The following is a 20191-nucleotide window of genomic DNA, read 5'->3' as shown; positions in this document are numbered from 1 at the left end:
GAAAATAATATAGAAACAGATAACGGGTTAGTATGTATAATTCATTGAGAGTTCTTAGGTTGTGTGTCTTTCTAGTAATTTCTAAATGTAAAATAGGCAAAAAGTATGAATGAACAGGCAAATAAATAAGAGCAGATCCAGAGGAGACTTAAACTTTTGAAGATGTTCCATTTCACTAGTAGTTAGGGAAGTGAAAATTAACAGTGAAATGTCTGCATGACAAAGAACTGTGTACCAATATAGATACATCATTAAAATAGTATGTGTCAAAAAAAGCAAGTTGCAGAGAATATCTTCATTTTTAGTTAAAAAAATTCAAAATACTTTTTTACTTGTTGTATATGTATATAAAACTTCAGTGAAAATCCATAGAAATATGCTAACAGGACATGTACAAAACTGAGTATCAAAGCATTGTTTATAATTAAAAATTGAAGTTTAGAGGATTTATATGTCCAAAGTTAACCAGAGGACCCATACATTTCACTTCTTGGTGTTTATCCAAGAGAAATGGGACATATGTTCTCAGAGACTGGCACAAGGAAGGACATGCGTAGCAGCTAAAACTAGCAAATGGCTCAAGATAATGGATCAACAGATTGTAATTATATCCATACAGTGGAGTATGGAGACCAGACACAAGAGTACATTCTGTATGACTGTTGTCTGAAGGAAGTTCTGTTATAGAATAGGAAAAACTTCATCTCTGGTGATAAAAAAAAATCGAAACAGTAGTTGCTTGGGGAGAATGGGCATGAGGGGACTTCTGGGGCAATAAAAATGTCTGACTTGATGGATGGTGTTTGGGTTATATAGGTATATGCATGCATTTGCCATAGCAAATTGAATTCTGCACGTAAGATCATTGTGTTTCACTGTATATAGATGATACCCTAATTTTGTTTTAATGAGGGGAAAAAAAGGATGACCAGGGAAAATTACTTAAGTGCATTTACCATTTAAAAAATGTGAACTTTTTTTCTAACTTTTTTCACCTGGGCTTCCCAGGTGGTGCAAGTGGTAAAGAAGCTGCCTACCAACGTAGGTTAGACATAATAGACATAATACATGCTGGTTCGATCCCTGGGTCAGGAAGATCCCATGGAGAAGGGAATGGCGATCCACTCCCATACTCTTGCCTGGAGAATTCCATGGACAGAGGAGCCTGGCGGGCTACGTTTCAGAGTCGCAGAGTCAGACACTACTGAAGCAACTTGGCGCACACACAGCACACATTTACCATTTAAAGAATTTGAACTTTTTTCTAACATTGGTTTTTAATGCTTATATTTAGAGAAGCTGCTCGAGAATGTCGCAGAAAGAAGAAAGAATATGTGAAATGCCTGGAAAATCGAGTCGCAGTTCTGGAAAATCAAAACAAAACTCTAATAGAAGAGTTAAAAACTTTGAAGGATCTTTATTCTAATAAAAGTGTTTGATTCTTAAGAAAATATTTTTGTGGACTTGCCTAAAAATTAGATGGATTTCTTTTCTTTTTAGTGGAGTTTTATGAATTGAAAGGTCAAAAATGAAGCTTTTTATTTAGGTTTTTACAACTCAAAGAGAAATACCTTACACGAGAGATCTGGTGACAGAGGATAAAGTGGAAAAAGACCTCAAGGAAGTTACTGGCACAACTGGAAGCTCTGTAACAATTAAACATGCTCAAGAAATATTTGCAATGAACTTTGACCAATTCGAATTTTCTAAATAACAATAGTTACCAATATTCCAAAAATGGTAGATAAGATGAAATTTGGTAAATCAGACCTTTAACAATAAATCAGTTTACCCTTACAGGTTTGCATTTCTGTTTCCTAAAATTTACCTTTCTTCAATTGTGTGTGTGTGTTCTGTTTCTGCCAATAAATTCTACATTGCAAATATAAAAGAAAAGCTAATACATAACTAAATATATAAATTATGTATCTTGATTATATATACTTGTTCTGTTGTCAGGTCTCAAATAGGTTTTTAAAAGTCTGTTCATTGGACTCAGGAGGGGTTTTGAGACTAGGTTAACAATTTTTGAGGCCTTGTCCTAAAAGACATCTAAGGTACATGAATGGAGTATGGTGATTTTGTAACATTTTTTATCAGAATGGAAAAGAATTGTTTAAAAGTTTGATACTTTTAAATAGTTTTTTGGTTACTCTGGGAATGGTGATTTTCTACAAATATTTAATAAATTGTTTTTTGATTCTATATTCTGTATGCAGTTGAATATACATTACTTATTCTGTTGTGCTTTAATAGAATGGAATGTTTACAGGCCCTTAAGATAATTAGGTATTTTAAAAACCTTCTGAAGATGCATACCAAAGTTTTCCAAGAGGATTTTATAATCAGTTTAATGTAAGGTTTATCGGATTCTAAATACAGTTACTAAGGCAATTTTATGTTAGAGACTATTTTGTATTGTAGTGAATGGTACATTTATAAGAAAAGTGACTGCCAATATATTTTTATAGTTAATCTTTATAAATTCTAAAGTTAAGTTTTTAATGATTATTTTAAATGTTTATATAGTTAGTAAAAAATATTTTGCATCTCAAAGTATCATTTTTATATTATGGGAAGTAAAGTTTCCAGATTGGCTAATATTTGAATTGTAAGTTTTGTATGCAGTTTATCCAGAGTTCAGAAATGCTGTCAGCACACCAGTGTTCAACCTCTGTATTCCAATTTGTACACACTTTGAAATTGTACTGCAAAACTATTGTGCGCTTCTTAGTACAATATGTATCATATTGTTGTGTATGAAATTAAAGGACATTTGATAAAATTAAGTTTGTTGAATATAAAATATATTGCTTGATATATGAATGACAAGCTTCCTGATAACCATTTTGTTAATTAGTATCTAACTATAGTGCATTCCTAGTTCTGAAATGAGGATAAATTTACAAATCTGGGCTGCACAACCTATTTTAAGGGGATATATTTATATGTTTTGCTTCAGTCAGAACCAATTATAATAAATATTTTGTTCTACAGGTGTTTAGGACATGGTTAGGGGCCTGTCATGTAGAAATTTTAATTGATAAATCTATTAATTTTAATAAAATCTTTCATTGTCAGGGTCTTTTAGAATGGGACTTTTTTTGTTGATTTGTCAGCAGTTTATGAAAAGAAAGAAAAGTCTGAACACCAGTGGAATTACTTCTATCACTATCCTAAAGCCTGAGTCTCAAAATAGTGGTCCATCAGGCTAAAGAATATTAGGGGTATGGGGTCAGTGGGTTATATCAAGAGTGTTTTAAAAGTTAGTTTATTGGGTGGATGTTACATTTGGCTCCAGCAGCCTAGCTCTTAGTGCCTTAGCAACTGGATATACACAAATATTGTAAACTCCACAACCTATACATTTCTGGTGTAGGGTCTTGCTCACTAGTTCACATTATGTAGTTAAGCTCTATGTAACAGGCATGGACAAGCCACTGAGGAGTCTATACATGGATACCAATTTATGAGGCTTATGACACTTTAAAGGTGATTATACTATAAGCCTGAAATTAAGATTTCAAAAGTTTGAGAGACCAATGAAATTATTTCCTTGGTTCAATTTACTATTGAATTTAAAAATAAATTATCACTTACTGTTTGTTACATTGATGGAAATAACATTACTGCCCACAAATGCATCCTTGAGCATATAAGATTTTTTTTAATCCCTTTAATTTTATTGACTATCCCTTTATTATTCTATGAAGAATGGACATGTGTTAAAGCTTCAGAAATCTTACCATATTTGTTTTTTCATTCAGCAATTACTATTTTAAAATGACTGGCTATGTTTTTCTCTAGTTAAAACATGTATTAATTATGCCTTGGAATGATAGTTATAATTGCAATTCAGATTCCCAGATGCTGAAATGATAAAATCTGAGTGAATTTGACTAAGTTAAAGGAAAAGTCATAGGTTATAGTGAAACAAAATGTCAAAGTACATCACAGTCTAATTGCAGTAATCATATTATTTACTGTTACTCAAATTTGGTTTTTATTTTTTAACAAATATTGCCTTTTTTCCCCAAAAACTTCTTCCTATAAAGAAAGGAAAGGAACACTTAAATCAAGGTTGTAGAATTCAGAAGCTCACTGTAGGGAGTGTTTCGCAGAAGTATATTTTTTTGGCCATGCCCTGCAGCATGCAAAGTGGCATGCGGAATGTTAGTTCCCTGACTAGGGGCCGAAGCCATGCCCCCTGCAGTGGAAGGGTGGAATCCTAACCACTGGACCCACGGGAAGTCCTTGGCAGAAACCTTCGAGAGAGTCAGTTGAAGGTGTAGGCCATTTTTTTTTTTTTTTTAAGAGATTCTGGTAACTCAGTCCCTTTATTCATGTACCTTTCTTTACAGCAAACACAGACAGGGATTAGAGACCAAGTCTTTGCCATTTCATGGTTGAGATCCTTTTCCTCAAAACTGATGGATATATGTGATAATTTGCTGCCTTCAATAAGTATGTTTTAACATATACATTTATTACAAAATTGAGTTACCTATATAATAACATGTACAGTTTTACCATTTCCTTAACATCTATTTATTAATTACTATGCATAAGAAACTATTAAAGTAGACATTCATTCAGAAGAAACCTACTGAAGGCCTTTTACATGCCAAGCATTACAGGAAGAGTGACAGACCAGACAGAGTTGCATCTCTTACAGAACTCAGGTAAGTAACAGTCTCACAGGGTGACATTAATATCCAACTAAGGTTATATGAGTATTAATAACCAGGGATCTGGGATTTAAACCTACCCCCTAACCAATATAAAACAGCACATATACCCTTACCCCAACAACACACACCTTTATTTTAAAACTTGAAGGGGAGACTGCATCTTACGCTTCTCTGTACCCCCAGTCTAGGGCAGTCCTTACCTGGTTTAAAGGAGTGCTCCGTTGTGTTAGTCACTAAGTCGTGTCCGACTCTGCGACCCCCACGGACTGTGAAACTCACTCAGTTGTGTCTGACTCTGCAACTGACTATACAGTCCATGGAATTCTCCCGGCCAGAATCCTGGAGTGGGTAGCCTTTCCCTTCTCCAGCCTTTACCCTCTCCAACCCAGAGATCGAAGCCAGGTCTACCCATGGATTCTTTACTAGCTGAGCCACAAGGTTCCTCTGTCCATGGGATTTTCCAGGCAAGAAGAGTGGGTTGCCATTTCCTTCTCCAGGGGATCTTCCTGACCCAGGGATCAAACCCAGGTCTCCTGCACTGCAGGCAGATTCTTTTTTTTTTTTTCACTACAAAATAATTTATTAAAACAGCTTCAGCCTCCTATATACAAGCGCACATACTCTTGACTACCCTAACTAGGGGACCCTTTTCTTCTCCCTTGCTTTGCGAACCTCTTCTATCAGATCTTCAAGATACTGGATCTCCTTGGCCAAGGAATCTGCCTTCTCTTTCAGAGCCTCATTCTTTTTTTCTAGCTCTTTACATTCCCCAGTGAGGGCCTCCCTCTTCTTCTGGCAGTACCTAGTAGCTGCTGTCTTGTTCTGCTCCATTTTCTTCAGCTTCGTATCTAGTTTCTCACCCTCTACTTTTGCTGCTACCATCTTCTCTCCAGGAGGGTCGTAGGGTTTGGGGCGGGAAGAGCCACTGAGGGCACCTGGAGATAGCAGGCTCTTATTTGGAGAGCCTCTGGAGGTGGAGGGGCTATGCTGGGGAGAGCCTGGAGAGGAGTCAGGGCTCATACAGATGCCACTATCGTTATCTGAGGGGGCATCCTCCTCTTTTATGCACTGAGGGATCACAGTAATGGAAGTGGTGGAGTCTGGCTTGCTATCTCCTTCAGAGATAAGCACTTCACTGCATAGCTCTAAACTAAAGGAATGATCTGGAGTGGAAGACAGGGCCCCTGGGGAAGGGGGAAGAGGTTGCAAGAAAGTGAAGGGGGCACCCTGGTCAGTTGTTGGTAAACTTTCTGGAAGATGGCCAATTTGGGTTCACTATCTCGGGGGGCTCCTTGTTAGTCTCCTGGAGTAGGGGATCAAAGAGATCACACGTGTCATCCAACGTGGCCAAGAGCTCATCTGGCATGGTTTCCAGGTCATCTATACTCAACAGGGTATCATTAAAATCAAACTCCTTCAAATCCATTTTCTCCACCATCCAATCTGTCCCGGAGAAAGCATCCTCCTTGCTGCTGTCTGAGAAACTGACCAACCCATCCACAGCCAGCCATTCGGAGGAGCCTGCCTTGGCCTTGTCGCAGGAGAACCCATGAGGTTTGAAGTGCTTGGCCACCTCCAGGTAGTCATCTAGGAGACCTAGGCTCTCTTCAGCCCCCAAACCCGACTGGTCGAAGGGGGACACGAAGTCCCCCACAAACACCTCGCTGCTCAGGAAGCTCATCTCGGCCATGTTGCGAGGTTTTGGTGTTTAATTCGAGGAATGTGCTTAATTCGAAGGTGTCTTTGTCGGTTACAGCAAGGCTGCTGCTGAATGCCGTGAAAAGCGCCATGGCTTAAGCCGCTGGGAGGGTTGCCGCTGCAGAGCCTGGTGCTGCTGCCGCCGCTGCAAAGGCCGATGCTGCCGCTGGCACTGCTGCCTCTAATGCGCCATGGTGGCCGCGGACCCTGAGGGAGCGGGAGGAGAGACTGCGCACTTGCCCGGAGGAACTACATCTATGGGCGGGAGGAAGGAAAAATGGCCTGCAGGCAGATTCTATACCTAATGTTACTTTACCCAGGGTAACACGGTAAATAGCAAAACTAGGGTTTGGACCTAAGCTTGATCAACTCCAGTCTGTGGTCTTAACCTAGAGCGTACCTTCTTAACATGTGCTGGAAAGTCTGAAAAGCTTCACTGAATCTCTGCACTCGGATAGCACAGATTCTTAAAGATCTATTTAAATGTGTCCACTAGATGGCAACCTCCGTTCTAAAAAATCACATAAGTTTTACAAACTTTAAAAATTACATAGAAAACTACACGTTACCATATCAAATCCTTGTACATGCACCATTCAGAATTAATAAATGTGAACATTTTGTTGCCTTCAGCTCATTTTCTGAAGAGGAAAAAATGCACAGATAAAACTCATCTTTCCCTAGTCCAATTTTCCTCCCTGAAGGAAACCACTATCATGAATTCAGTCTGGAACCAGTCCGTGTTTTTATGTTTACTACATGAAGCCATAAATAACATATCAGACTGTAGTATCTCTTTTAGAAGCTTATAAATGGTACTTTAATTCCCCAAATGAAAGATCAAGCTGACCAAAGAAAATTTAGGATTTTAGCTATGATAAAGTAATACTTTCTTTTGGAAAAAACCTGAATATGAGAGCAATTTTTTTTTTCTCAGATGACAATTCTTAGAATTTACCATCAACTCTGAAAAAAATACTTGCCAACAAAAAAATTTTTTTTAGTCATAAGATGGGCAAGAAAGCTTAGACTTAGTTGATAAAACAGTAAACAAAAACACCAATGAATTTTAAAAAGAAAACAGTCACAATTTCTTTCCCCACTACCCACTGCCATCATAAATAAGCAATCAAATAAAATTTTGAGGAATTAACTGCTCAGTGAAGGATACTAATTAAACATGAAACATGGTGTTTGACAAGCTCAACTACTTGGGGAAATGACAGAGGACATCGGAAGACCCCTCTACTTTTCACTACATTATTTGCATGTTGTAAGAAATCTAGAAATCTATACCCACTAAAAAAACCCTCGTTAATCCAAAAGAAACAGGCAGGACAAATTGCTTCCCCCCGAAATTATAGAAATCTATGCATATTAGTAATCATAATAAATGTAAATGTACCGAGCATTTTAAAGATTGCCATGTTGGATTAGAAAACAAAATTCACTATATGTTGTTTATAGCCCTAAAATATAAGGATACAGCAAGGTTGAAAGTAAAAGCACGGAAAAGGTTATATCAGCCAATTATTAGCCAAAAGAAAGCACAAAGCATAAATATAGTACAGCTATATTTATGTTGAACATAAAAAATTATGGCTTGGGACAAAATGTCACTATAAAAAGATTTTAAGTCACTTGCAAGATAAAAATACATCTAAACTTAGGGTCAAGATGTTAAGCAAAATGCAGAAATAAGAGAAAAAAATTTCATAATCTTGGTAGAATTTAATATACCTCTCATCAGTTCAGTCGCTCAGTCATGTCCGACTCTTTGTGACCCCATGAATCGCAGCACGCCAGGCCTCCCTGTCCATCACCAACTCCCGGAGTTCACTCAGACTCACGTCCATCGAGTCGGTGATGCCATCCAGCCATCTCATCCTCTGTCCCCTTCTCCTCCTGCCCCCAATCCCTCCCAGCATCAGTCTTTTCCAGTGAGTCAACTCTTCGCGTGAGGTGGCCAAAGTACTGGAGTTTCAGCTTCAGCATCATTCCTTCCAAAGAACACTCAGGGCTGATCTCCTTCAGAATGGACTGGTTGGATCTCTTTGCAGTCCAAGGGACTCTCAAGAGTCTTCTCCAACACCACAGTTCAAAAGCATCAATTCTTTGGCGCTCAGCCTTCTTCACAGTCCAACTTTCACATCCATACATGACTACTGGAAAAATAATAGCCTTGACTAGACGGACCTTAGTTGGCAAAGTAATGTCTCTGCTTTTGAATATGCTATCTAGGTTGCTCATAACTTTTCTTCCAAGGAGTAAGCGTCTTTTAATTTCATGGCTGCAGCCACCATCTGCAGTGATTTTGGAGCCCCCAAAAATAAAGTCTGACACTGTTTCCACTGGGTCCCCATCTATTTTCCATGAAGTGATGGGACCAGATGCCATGATCTTCATTTTCTGAATTTTGAGCTTTAAGCCAACTTTTTCACTCTCCTCTTTCACTTTCATCAAGAGGCTTTTTAGTTCCTCCTTACTTTCTGCCATAAGGGTGGTGTCATCTGCATATCTGGAGAAGGCAATGGCAACCCACTCCAGTACTGTTGCCTGGAAAATCCCATGGATTCAGAACCCGGGTAGGCTGCAGTCCACGGGGTCGCTAAGAGTTCGACACGACTGAGCGATTTCACTTTCACTTTTCACTTTCATGCACTGGAGAAGGAAATGGCAACCCACTCCAGCGTTCTTGCCTGGAGAATTGCAGGGGTGGGGGAGCCTGGTGGGCTGCCGTCTATGGGGTCGCACAGAGTCGGACACGACTGAAGTGACTTAGCAGCAGCAGCAGCATCTGCATATCTGAGATTATTGATATTTCTCCCGGCAATCTTGATTGCAGCTTGTGTTTCTTCCAGTCCAGCGTTTCTCATGAAGTACTCTGCATAGAAGTTAAATAAGCAGGGTGACAATATACAGCCTTGATGTACTCCTTTTCCTATTTGGAACCAGTCTGTTGTTCCATGTCCAGTTCTAACTGTTGTTTCCTGACCTGCATAAAGCAGAAATAGATGTTTTTCCAGAACTCTCTTGCTTTTCTGATGATCCAGCAGATGTTGGCAATTTGATCTCTGGTTCCTCTGCCTTTTCTAAAACCCGCTTGAACATCAGGAAGTTCATGGTTCATGCATTGCTGAAGCCTGGCTTGGAGAATTTTGAGCATTATGTTGCTAGCGTGTGAGATGAGTACAATTGTGTGGTAGTTTGAACATTCTTTGGCATTGCCTTTCTTTGGGATTGGAATGAAAACTGACCTTTTGCAGTCCTGTGGCCACTGCTGAGTTTTCCAAATTTGCTGGCATATTGAGTGCAGCACTTTCACAGCATCATCTTTCAGGATTTGAAACAGCTCCACTGGAACTCCATCACCTCCACTAGCTTTGTTCATAGTGATGCTTTCTAAGGCCCACTTGACTTCACATTCCAGGATGTCTGGCTCTAGATGAGTGATCACACCATCGTGATTATCTGGGTTGTGAAGATCTTTTTTGTACAGTTCTTCTGTGTATTCTTGCTACCTCTTCTTAATATCTTCTGCTTCTGTTAGGTCCATACCATTTCTGTCCTTTATCGAGCCCATCTTTGCATGAAATGTTCCCTTGGTATCTCTAATTTTTTTGAAGAGATCTCTAGTCTTTCCCATTCTGTTGTTTTCCTCTATTTCTTTGCATTAATCGCTGAAGAAGGCTTTCTTATCTCTCCTTGCTATTCTTTGGAACTCTGCATTCAGATGCTTATATCTTTCCTTTTCTCCTTTGCTTTTGGCTTCTCTTTTCACAGCTATTTGTAAGGCCTCCCCAGACAGCCATTTTGCTTTTTTGCATTTCTTTTCCATGAGGATGGTCTTGATCCCTGTCTCCTGTACAATATCATGAACCTCATTCCATAGTTCATCAGGCACTCTATCTATCAGATCTAGGCCCTTAAATCTATTTCTCACTTCCACTGTATAATCATAAGGGATTTGATTTAGGTCATACCTGAATGGTCTAGCGGTTTTCCCTACTTTCTTCAATTTAATTGAGGAGTTCATGATCTGATACAAAAAGCAGGAAAGTAATCAGTATAGACACTTGAACAATGAAAAAACTTGCCCTAACATACTGAATTTCATCATCTGTAAGCCATCACTGATTGATTATAAGACAAGCTATTTATCTTAAGTACCACTAAGAAGGAAAGGCCATTGCCAGTTAAACTATACCATGCCACTGATGGCCAGATGCATACTTGATTTCAGAGATGTTTCAATGTGGAAAACATACATCTTTAAATCAATGAAATTTGATGTAGAAAATGCAACTGTAAATAACGTATAAATATTATTTATGAAAGTAGAACCATATAATATGGGCAATAAAGTAAGTCTCAACAAATTCTGAGGGCTTCCCTCCTGGCTCACCTGCTGAAGAATCCGCCTGCAATGCAGGAGACCTGGGTTCGACCCCTGGGTGGGGAAGATCCCCTGGAGAAGAGAAAGGCTACCCACTCCAGTATTCTGGCCTGGAGAATTCCATGGACTGTATAGTCCATGGGGGCTGCAGAGAGTCAGACACAACTGAGTGACTTTCACTTTCAACAAATTTTCAAAGAGTTGGTTTGATATAAACTATGTTCCATTGGTCTATATGTGTCTATCCTTTCAATAAAACCACTGTCTTGATTACTGTAGCTTTATAATAAGTCTTAAAATCAGGTGGTATGAATTCAAGTTTGATTTTTTTTTCCCCCCAAAATTATTTTAGCCATTCCAGTTCCTTTGCCTTCTATATGAATTTTAGAATCAGCTGGTTTGTATCTACAAAAGCTCCTTCTAGGACTTTAACTGGGGTTGTGTTAAAAATATACATAGATCAACTGGGGAAGTACTGACAACTATATTGAGGCATCCAATCCATAAATACAATATATCTCCATTTAGTGTTCTCTGATTTCTTTTTTTTCTTCACTGTTTTGTACTTTTGGGCAGAGACCATGTACATATTTTGTTAGATTTGTACCTAATTACTACTTTTTCTTTTTTCTTATAGGTATTTTAAATGTTTAAATTGTTCTTGGCTAATACATGAAAAGAGAAATTTTGTCCTGGGATCATACTAAATGCACTTAGTAGTTCTGCTGCTGCTGCTGCTGCTGCTAAGTCGCTTCAGTCGTGTCCGACTCTTCACGACCCCATGGACTGCAGCCCACCAGGCTCCCCCGTCCCTGGAATTCTCCAGGCTAGAACACTGGAGTGAGTTGCCATTTCCCTCTCCAATGCATGAAAGTGAAAAGTGAAAAGTGAAAGTCAAGTTGCTCAGTCGTGTCCAACTCTTCACAACCCTGTGGACTGCAGCCTACCAGGCTCCCCCATCCATGGGAGTTTCCAGGCAAGAGCACTGGAGTGGGGTGCCATTGCCTTCTCTGTTATTAGTTCTAAGAGCTTTTAAAACAGATTCTCTTGGGGGATGGGGGGCGGTTTCTATCTAGACAGTGACATTTGTGAATAGAGACAGTTTTGTATCTTTCTTTAAAGTACGTCTTTATCTTGCTTTATTGTACTGCCTAGGATTTTCTGTACAGTAGTAAATAGCACTGGTAAGAGTGGACTTTTTCTTCCTTTGGCCACGCTCTGTGGCTCATGGAATCTTAGCTCCTGTCCCAGGGACTGAATCTGGGCCCCGGCCGTGAGATCACTGAGTCCTAACTATGGACCTCCAGGGAATTTCCACTAGTTTTCAACATCATACTGTTAAGTCCTAAAAACAAGAAAAGGAGATAAAAGGTATACAGATTGAGAGGGAAGAAATACAATTTTCTTTGCTTACAGATGACACGATAATCTATGTAGAAAATCCAAAAGATTTGACAAAGGAACTCCTGTAATTAATAAGTGATTACCGCAGGGGTGCAGGATACAAGGTTAATATATAAACGTCAACTGCTTTCAAATATAACAGCAATGAATAACTGGAATTTTAAATTGAAAATATAATACTATTTACATTAACACCCCCCAAAATGAAATACTTAGGTATAAATCTAACAAAATATGTACAAGACCTATGTGAGGAAAACTACAAAACTTTGATAAAAGAAATCAAATAAGAACTAAATAAATGGACAGGTATTTCACATGTCAATGGATAGAAAGACAACACTGTCAGGACGGCAGTTCTTCCAAACTTGTTCTACAGGTTCAAAACAAGCCCAATCAAAACCTCAGCAAATTATTTTGTGGATATTAACTTACTCTAAAGGTTATACAGAGAGGATAAAAGGCTCAGAATAGACAACACAGTATTGAAGGAAAAGAACGGAGTTGAAGAGCTGCCAGTACCTGACTTAAAGATATACCATAGAGCTACAACAGCCAAGATGATATTCACAAAAGGACAGACAAATAGGTCAATCGAGTAGAACAGAGAGCCCAGAGACAGACTTACATAGGGATAGTCAACTAATCTTCAACAAAGGAGCAAAGGCAATAAAATGGAGCGAAGACAGCGCTTTTAATAAATGATGCTGGAACAACTGGAGATCCACGGTAAGCAAAAGGTGAATCTAGATATAGACCTTCTATCCTCCACAAGAATTACCTCGAAATGGGCCACAGACCTAAATGTAAAACACAGAAGTGTAAAACTCTTAGAAGATAACATAGAAGAGGGCTTCCCTGGTGGTCCAAGGGCTAGGACCCCACGCTCCCAATTCAGGAGACCCAGGTTCAATCCCTGGTCAGGGAACTAGATCCCACATGCTGTAACTAAGACCCAGCAACAGTTAACTAAATAAATAAATATTAAAAAAAAAAAAAAAACCAGGAGAAAATCTAGATGACCTTGGTTTTGGCAATAATTCCTAAAGTATGATCCATGAAAGAAATAACTGATAAATTAGACTAAAAGTTTCTGCTCTGTGAAAGACAATGAGAAACTACAGACTGAGAGAAAGTATCTGCAAAAGACATACCTAACAGAGGACTAGGGGCTTTCCAGGCAGTGCTAGTGGTGAAGAACCCACCTGTCAATGCAGGGAACATAAGAGACGCAGGTTCGATCCCTGGGTCGGGAAGAGCCCACATGCTGTAGAGCAGCTAAGCCCGTGTGCCACAACTACTACAGCCTGCGCACCACAACAAAAGCAGCCCCTGTTCACAACCAGAGAAAGGCCACAGGCAGCAGAGAAGACCCAGTGCAGCCAAGAACTAGTTTTTTTAAAAATGAGATTCCACTAACACACTCACTCACTGCTCAGCTGCTAAGACTCTGTGGCCCCATAGACTGCAGCACGCCGGGCTCCTCTGTCCTCTACCATCTCCTGGAATTTGCTCAAACATGTCTGTTGACTTGGTGATGCTATCTAACCATCTCATCCTCTGCCACTCCCTTCTCCTTTTGCCTTCAATCTTCCCCAGAATCACGGTCTTTTCCAGTGAGTTGGCCCTTCACATCAAGTAGCCAAAGGACATGATGGAGTTTCAGCATCAATTCCTCCAGTGGATATGCAGGGTTAATTTCCTTTAATATTGACTGGCTTGATCTCCATGCTGCCCAAGGGACTCTCAAAAGTTTCTCCAGCACAATTCAAAAGCATCAGTTCTTTGGCGCTCAGCCTTCTTTTTGGTCCAGTTCTCACATCCGAACATGACTACTGGAAAAACCAAAGATTTGACTATACGGACCTTTGTTTGCAAAGTAATGGCTCTGCCTTTTTTTTTTAATTTATTTTTTAATTGAAGCATAATTGCTTTACAGAATTTTGTTGTTTTGTGTCAAACATCAACATGAATCAGTATAGGTGTACATGTCTCCTCCCTCTGGAACCCCTCTCCCATTCCCTCCCCATCCCACCCCTCTAAGTTGATACAGAGCCCCTCTTTGAGTTTCCTGAGACATATGGCAAATTCCCATTGGCTACCTATTTTACACATGATAATGTAAGTTTCCATGTTACTCTCTCCATACATCTCACCCTCTCCTCCCCTCTCCCTGTGTCCATAAGTCTGTTCTCTATGTGTTTCTCCACTGCTGCCTTGAAAATAAATTCTTCAGTACCATCTTTCCAGATTCCATATATATGTATTAGTATACGATATTTATCTTTCTCTTTCTGATTTACTTCATTCTGTATAATAGGCTGTAGGTTCAGCCACCTGACTGAAATGTGAATATTCCATTGTGTATATGTACCACAACTTCTTTATCCATTCATCGGTCAAACATCTAGGTTGCTTCCATGTTCTAGCTGTTGTAAATAGTGCTGCAGTGAACACTGAGGTACATGTGTCTTTTTCAATTTTGGTTTTCTCGGGGTATATGCCTAGGAGAGGGATTGCTGGGTCATATGGTGGTTTTGTTCTTAGTTTTTTAAGGAATCTCCATACCGTCTTCTGTAGTGGCTGTATCAACTTACATTCCCACCAACAGTGCAAGAGTGCTCCCTTTTCTCCATACCCTCTCCAGCATTTATTGTTTGTAGACTTTTGGATGATGGCCATTCTGACAGGTGTGAAATAATATCTCATTATAGTTTTGATTTCTATTTCTCTAATAATGAGCGATGTTGAGCATCTTTTCATATGTCTGTTAGCTATCTGTATGTCTTCTTTGGAGAAATGGTCTGTTTGGGTCTTTTTCCCACTTTTTGATTGAGCTGTTTCTTTTTCTGGTATTGAGTTGTATGAGCTGCTTGTATATTTTGGAAATTAATCCTTTGTCATTTGCTATTATTTTCTCCCATTCTGAGGGTTGTCTTTTCACCTTGTTTATAGTTCCTTTGCTGTGCAAAACCTTTTAACTACATCCCACTTGTTTACTTTTGTTTTTATTTCCATTACTCTAGGAGGTGGGTCATAGAGAATCTTGCTTTGATTTATGTCATCAAGTGTTCTGCCTATGTTTTCCTCTAAGAGTTTTATAGTTTCTGGTCTTATATTTAGGACTTGAATCCATTTTGAGTTTATACTTGTGTATGGTGTTAGGAAGTGTTCTGATTTCATTCTTTTACATGTAGCTGTCCAGTTTTCCTGGCATCACTTACTGAAGAGGCTGTCTTTGCCCCATTGTATATTCTTGCCTCCTTTGTCAAAAATAAGGTACCCATAGGTGCATGGGTTTATTTCTGGGCTTTTCTATCTTGTTCTACTGGTCTATATTTCTGTTTCTGTGCCAGTACCAAACTGCCTTGATGACCGTAGCTTTGTAGTATAATCTGAAGTCAGGAAGGTTAATTCCTCCAGCTCTAGTCTTCTTTCTCAAGACTGCTTTGGCTATTCAGTCTTTTGTGTTTCCACATGAACTGTAAATTTTTTTGTTCTAGTTCTTTGAAGATGTGATTGGTAATTTGATAGGGATCACATTGAATCTGTAGACTGCATGTGGTAGCTTAGTCGTTTTCATAATATGGATTCTTGCTACTCAGAAACATGGAATATCTCTCCATCTGTTTATGTCATCATTGATTTCTTTCATCAGTGTCTTATAATTTTCTGTTTACACTCATTTTGTCTCCTTAGGTAGGTTTATTCCTAGATATTTTATTCTTTCTGTTGCAATGGTGAATAGGATTCATTTCTTAATTTATCTGATTTTTCATTGTTAGTACACAGGAATGCAAGTGACTTCTGTGTATTGATTTTGTATCCTGCAACTTTGCTAAATTCACTGATTAGCTCTAGTAATTTTCTGATAATATCTTTAGGGTTTTCCATGTATAGTATCATGTAATCTTCAAACAGGGAGCACTCTACTTTTCTGATCTGGATTCCTTTTATTTCTTCTGTGATTGCTGCAGTCTAGACTTCCAAAACTATGTTGAATAATAGTGGTGAGAGTGGACACCCTTGTCTTGTTCCTAATCTTAGAAAAGATGCTTTCAGTTTTTCACCATTGAAAATAATGTTTGCTGTGGGCTTATCATATACAGCCTTTACTATATTGTGGTAGGTTCCTTCTATGCCCATTTCTTGAAGAATTTTAATCATAAATGGGTGCTGAATTTTGTTTATCTATTGAGATTATCACATGGTTTTCATCTTTCGATTTGTTAATATGGTATATCACATTGATTCATTTGTGTATACTGAAGAATCCTTGCATCCCTGGAATAAACTCAACTTGATCATGGTGTATGAGCTTTTTAATGTGTTGGTGAATTCTGTTTGCTAAAACTTTGTTGAGGATTTTTGCATCTATGTTCATCAATGATATTGGCCTGCAGTTTTCTTTTTTTGTGTTGTCTTTGTCTTGTTTTGGAATCAGGTTGATAGTGGCCTCATAGAATGAGTTTAGAAGTGTTCCTTCCTCTGCAATTTTTTGAAAGAGTTTTAGAAGGATAGGTATTAGCTCTTCTGTAAATGTTTGGTATAATTCACCTGTGAAGCCATCTTGTCCTGGGCTTTTGTTTTCTGGGAGATTTTTTATCACAGTTTTGATATCAGTGCTTGTAATTGGGTTGTTCATAATTTCTATTTCTTCCTGGTTCAGTCTTGGAAGATTGAACTTTTCTAAGAATCTGTCCATTTCTTCCAGGTTATGCATTTTATTTCCATACAGTTGCTCATAATAGTCTCATAATCCCTTGTATTTCTGCATTGTCTGTTGTAACCTCTCCTTTTTCATTTCTAATTTTGTTGATTTGATTCTTCTTTTTTCCTTGATGAGTTTGGTGAAAGGTTCGTTTTGTTTATCTTTTCAAAGAACCAGCTTTTAGTTTTATTAATCTTTACTGTTGTTTCTTTCATTTCTTTTTGCTCTGACTTTTGTGATTTCTTTCCTTCTGTTAATTTTTTTCTTGGGTGGGGGGGTGGGTCTGTTGTTCTTCGTTTCCCAATTGTTTTAGGTGTAAAGTTAGGTTGCCTATTCGATGTTTTTCTTGTTTCTTGAGGTAGGACTGTATTGCTATAAACTTCCCTCTTAGAACTGCTTTTGCTGCATCCCATTGGTTTTGAGTTGTCATGTTTTCGTTTCTTCTTGATTTCCCTTTTGATTTCTTCAGTAACCTGTTCCTTATTTATAAACGTATTGTTTACTCTCCACGTGTTTTCTACAGTTTTTTTTCCTGTAATTGCTATCTAGTCTCATAGTGTTGTCGTCAGAAGAGATGTTTGATACGATTTCAATTTTCTTAAATTCACTGAGGTTTGATTTGTGATCCAAGATGCGGTCTATCCTGGAGAATGTTCCATCTTCACTTGAGAAGATGATGTATTCTTCTGCATTTGGATGGAATGTCCTGAAGATATCAATGAAATCCATCTCATCTAATGTATCATTTAAGATTTGTGTTTTCGTATTAATTTTCTGTTTTGATGATCTGTCCACTGGTGTAAATGGGGTATTAAAGTCTCCTGCTATTATTGTGTTACTGTAAACTTTTCCTTTTATGTTTGTTAGTGTTTGTCTTATGTATTGAGGTGCTCCTATGTTGAGTGCATAGATATTTACAATTGTTATGTCTTCCTCTTGGACTGTTCCCTCATTATGTAGTGTCCTTCCTCATCTCTTGAAACCTTCTTTATTTTAAGGTCTATTTTGTATGTTATGAGGATTGCTACTCCAGCTTTCTTTTGATTTCCATTCACATGGAATATATTTTTCCATCCTTTCACTTTCAGTCTATATGTGTCTTTAGATCTGAAGTGGGTTTCTTGTAGACAGCATATATATGGGTCTTATTTTTGTATCCATTCATCCAGTCTGTGTCTTTTGCTTGGAGCATTGAATCCATTTACATTTAAAGTAATTATTGATATATATGTTCCTATTGCCATTTCCTTAATTGTTTGGGGTTTGTTTTTGTAGATCTTTATCTTTTCTTGTATTCCCTGACTATATACATCCCTTTAACATTTGCTGTAAAGCTGGTTTGGTGGTACTGACTTCTCAACTTTTGCTTGTCTGTGAAGCTCTTGATTTCTCCATCAATTCTGAATGAGATCCTTGCTGGGTAGGGTAATTTTGGTTGTAGATTTTTCCCTTTTAGTACTTTAAATATATCCTGCCATTCCCTTCTGGCCTGCAGAGTTTCTATTGAAAGATCATCTGTTAAACATATGGGGTTTCCCTTGTATGTTACTTGTTGCTTTTCCCTTGCTGCTTTTAACAGTCTTTGTGTTCAATCTTTGTTAGTTTGATTAGTATGTGTCTTGGCGTGTTTCTCCTTGAGTTTATCTGTATGGGACTCTTTGCATCTCTTGGACTTGATTGGACTATTTCCTTTTCCATGTTGGGGAAGTTTTCAACTATAATCTCTTCAAAAATTTTCTCATACCCTTTCTTTTTCTCTTCTTCTTCTGGGACCCCTATAATTTGAATGTTGGTGCATTTAATATTGTCCCAGAGATCTCTGAGACTATTCCCAGTTCTTTTCATTCTTTTTACTTTATTCTGCTCTTCAGCAGTTATTTTCACCATTTTATCTTCCAGCTCACTCATACATTTTTCTATTTCAGATATCCTCTTGATTCCTTCTAGAATATTTTTAATTTCAATAATTGTGTTGTTTGTATGTTTATTCTTTAATTATTCTAGGTCTTTGTTAATTGATTCTTGCATTTTCTCCATTTTCAAGATTTTGGATCATTTTTACTATCATTATTTTGAATTCTTTTTCAGGTAGATTGCTTATTTCCTCTTCATTTATTTGGACTTGTTTGTTTCTAGTTTGTTCCATCATTTGTGTAGGATTTCTCTGCCTTTTCATTATTTTTTTTTAACTTATTGTGTTTGAGGTCTCCGTTTTCCAGATTTAAAGGTTGAATTCTTTCTTTCTTTTGGTTTCTGCCCTTGTAAGTTTGGTGCAGTGGTTTGTATAAGCTTCATGTAGGGTGTGACTTGTGCCTGTGTTCTGGTGGAAGGAGGTGACTTTTTTTTTTCCCTGATGGGCAGGGCTGAGTGAGGTGGTACTCCTGTCTGCTGATGATTGGGTTTGTGTTTTTGTCTTGTTTGTTGTTTGGATGAGGTGTCCTGCACAGGGTGCTACTGATAGTTGGGTGATGCTGGATCTTGTATACAAGTGGTTGCCTTTGTAGGAGTTCTCACTATTTAATATTCCCTAGGGTGAGGAGTTCTCTGGTAGTCTAGGGTCTTGGAGTCAGCGCTCCCACTCCAAAGGCTCAGGGCTTGATCTCTGGCCAGGAACAGAGATTCCACAAGTGGTCTATTATGGCATTAAATGGGATTAAAATAAATACCCAAAAACGAGAAGCCCAAAACAACCCCAGACAAATGGCAATTACAAAATCAGGCAAATAATAATTAAAATAATGGACTATACACACATACATGTACACCGATAAGCAAAATCAAAACAGTCCAACAAAAATAAAGTACAATAGATTGATCCGGTGAACAAAGGAAACCAAAAATGTTACCCAGCAGTTAAGAACAAAACTAACTAAAGCACAAACTGGAAAACAAAACTAAAGCAAGGTGCCAAGTGGGGAATAAAGCTTGAAAGCAAAACTAACAAATATGGTGAGAAAAAGAAAGAAAGAGAGAAGAGAAACGCAAAGTTAAACAGAAGTAGATAAAGAATATTTATATATATTAAAGATTAACAACAAGGGGTAAAGAACAGTAGGAAAAACAAACAAAGGAATAAATGTAAAAAAAATAATAAGTTTAAAAATTTAAATAAAAAAAGAGAGAGAGAAAAGGAAAACTACAGAACTGCAAAAGGCCAACATAGAGACAGAAGTCTATAACAGAAATAAAAAGTATAATTGGAAAAAAAAAATCTCAAAAGCTTAAATAGATTTCACAGTGCTAATAACATCAACAACTACAACAGGAGGGGGAAAACAAAAAACAAAAAGA

General features: G+C 38.1%; 2 protein-coding genes across 3 annotated transcripts in view; one reads left to right on the top strand and one right to left on the bottom strand.

Annotated features, from left to right (window-relative positions):
- ATF1 (activating transcription factor 1) overlaps nucleotides 1-2775 on the top strand; it is a 62234-nt gene extending 59459 nt beyond the window's left edge. For both annotated transcript variants that reach the window (XM_052640815.1, XM_052640816.1), the window contains exon 7: nucleotides 1295-2775. In XM_052640815.1, coding sequence (XP_052496775.1) covers nucleotides 1295-1439 — 145 coding nt within the window. In that variant the 3' untranslated portion in view covers nucleotides 1440-2775. The remainder of the gene's footprint in view (nucleotides 1-1294) is intronic.
- A 2476-nt stretch (nucleotides 2776-5251) lies between these two features.
- Nucleotides 5252-6652, bottom strand: LOC128048350 (cyclic AMP-dependent transcription factor ATF-4-like). The gene is given in 2 exon segments (XM_052640725.1): nucleotides 5252-5957; nucleotides 5959-6652. Coding segments are annotated over 2 exon segments (1053 nt in total). The 5' UTR covers nucleotides 6382-6652; the 3' UTR covers nucleotides 5252-5327.
- Nucleotides 6653-20191: the final 13539 nt, after the last annotated feature.

This window comes from Budorcas taxicolor, chromosome 5 (genome assembly GCF_023091745.1).
Source record: "Budorcas taxicolor isolate Tak-1 chromosome 5, Takin1.1, whole genome shotgun sequence".
Classification (NCBI taxonomy): Eukaryota; Metazoa; Chordata; class Mammalia; order Artiodactyla; family Bovidae; genus Budorcas; species Budorcas taxicolor.
Note: the sequence above shows the minus strand (reverse complement) of the source record. Positions and strands in the feature narration are given on the sequence as shown.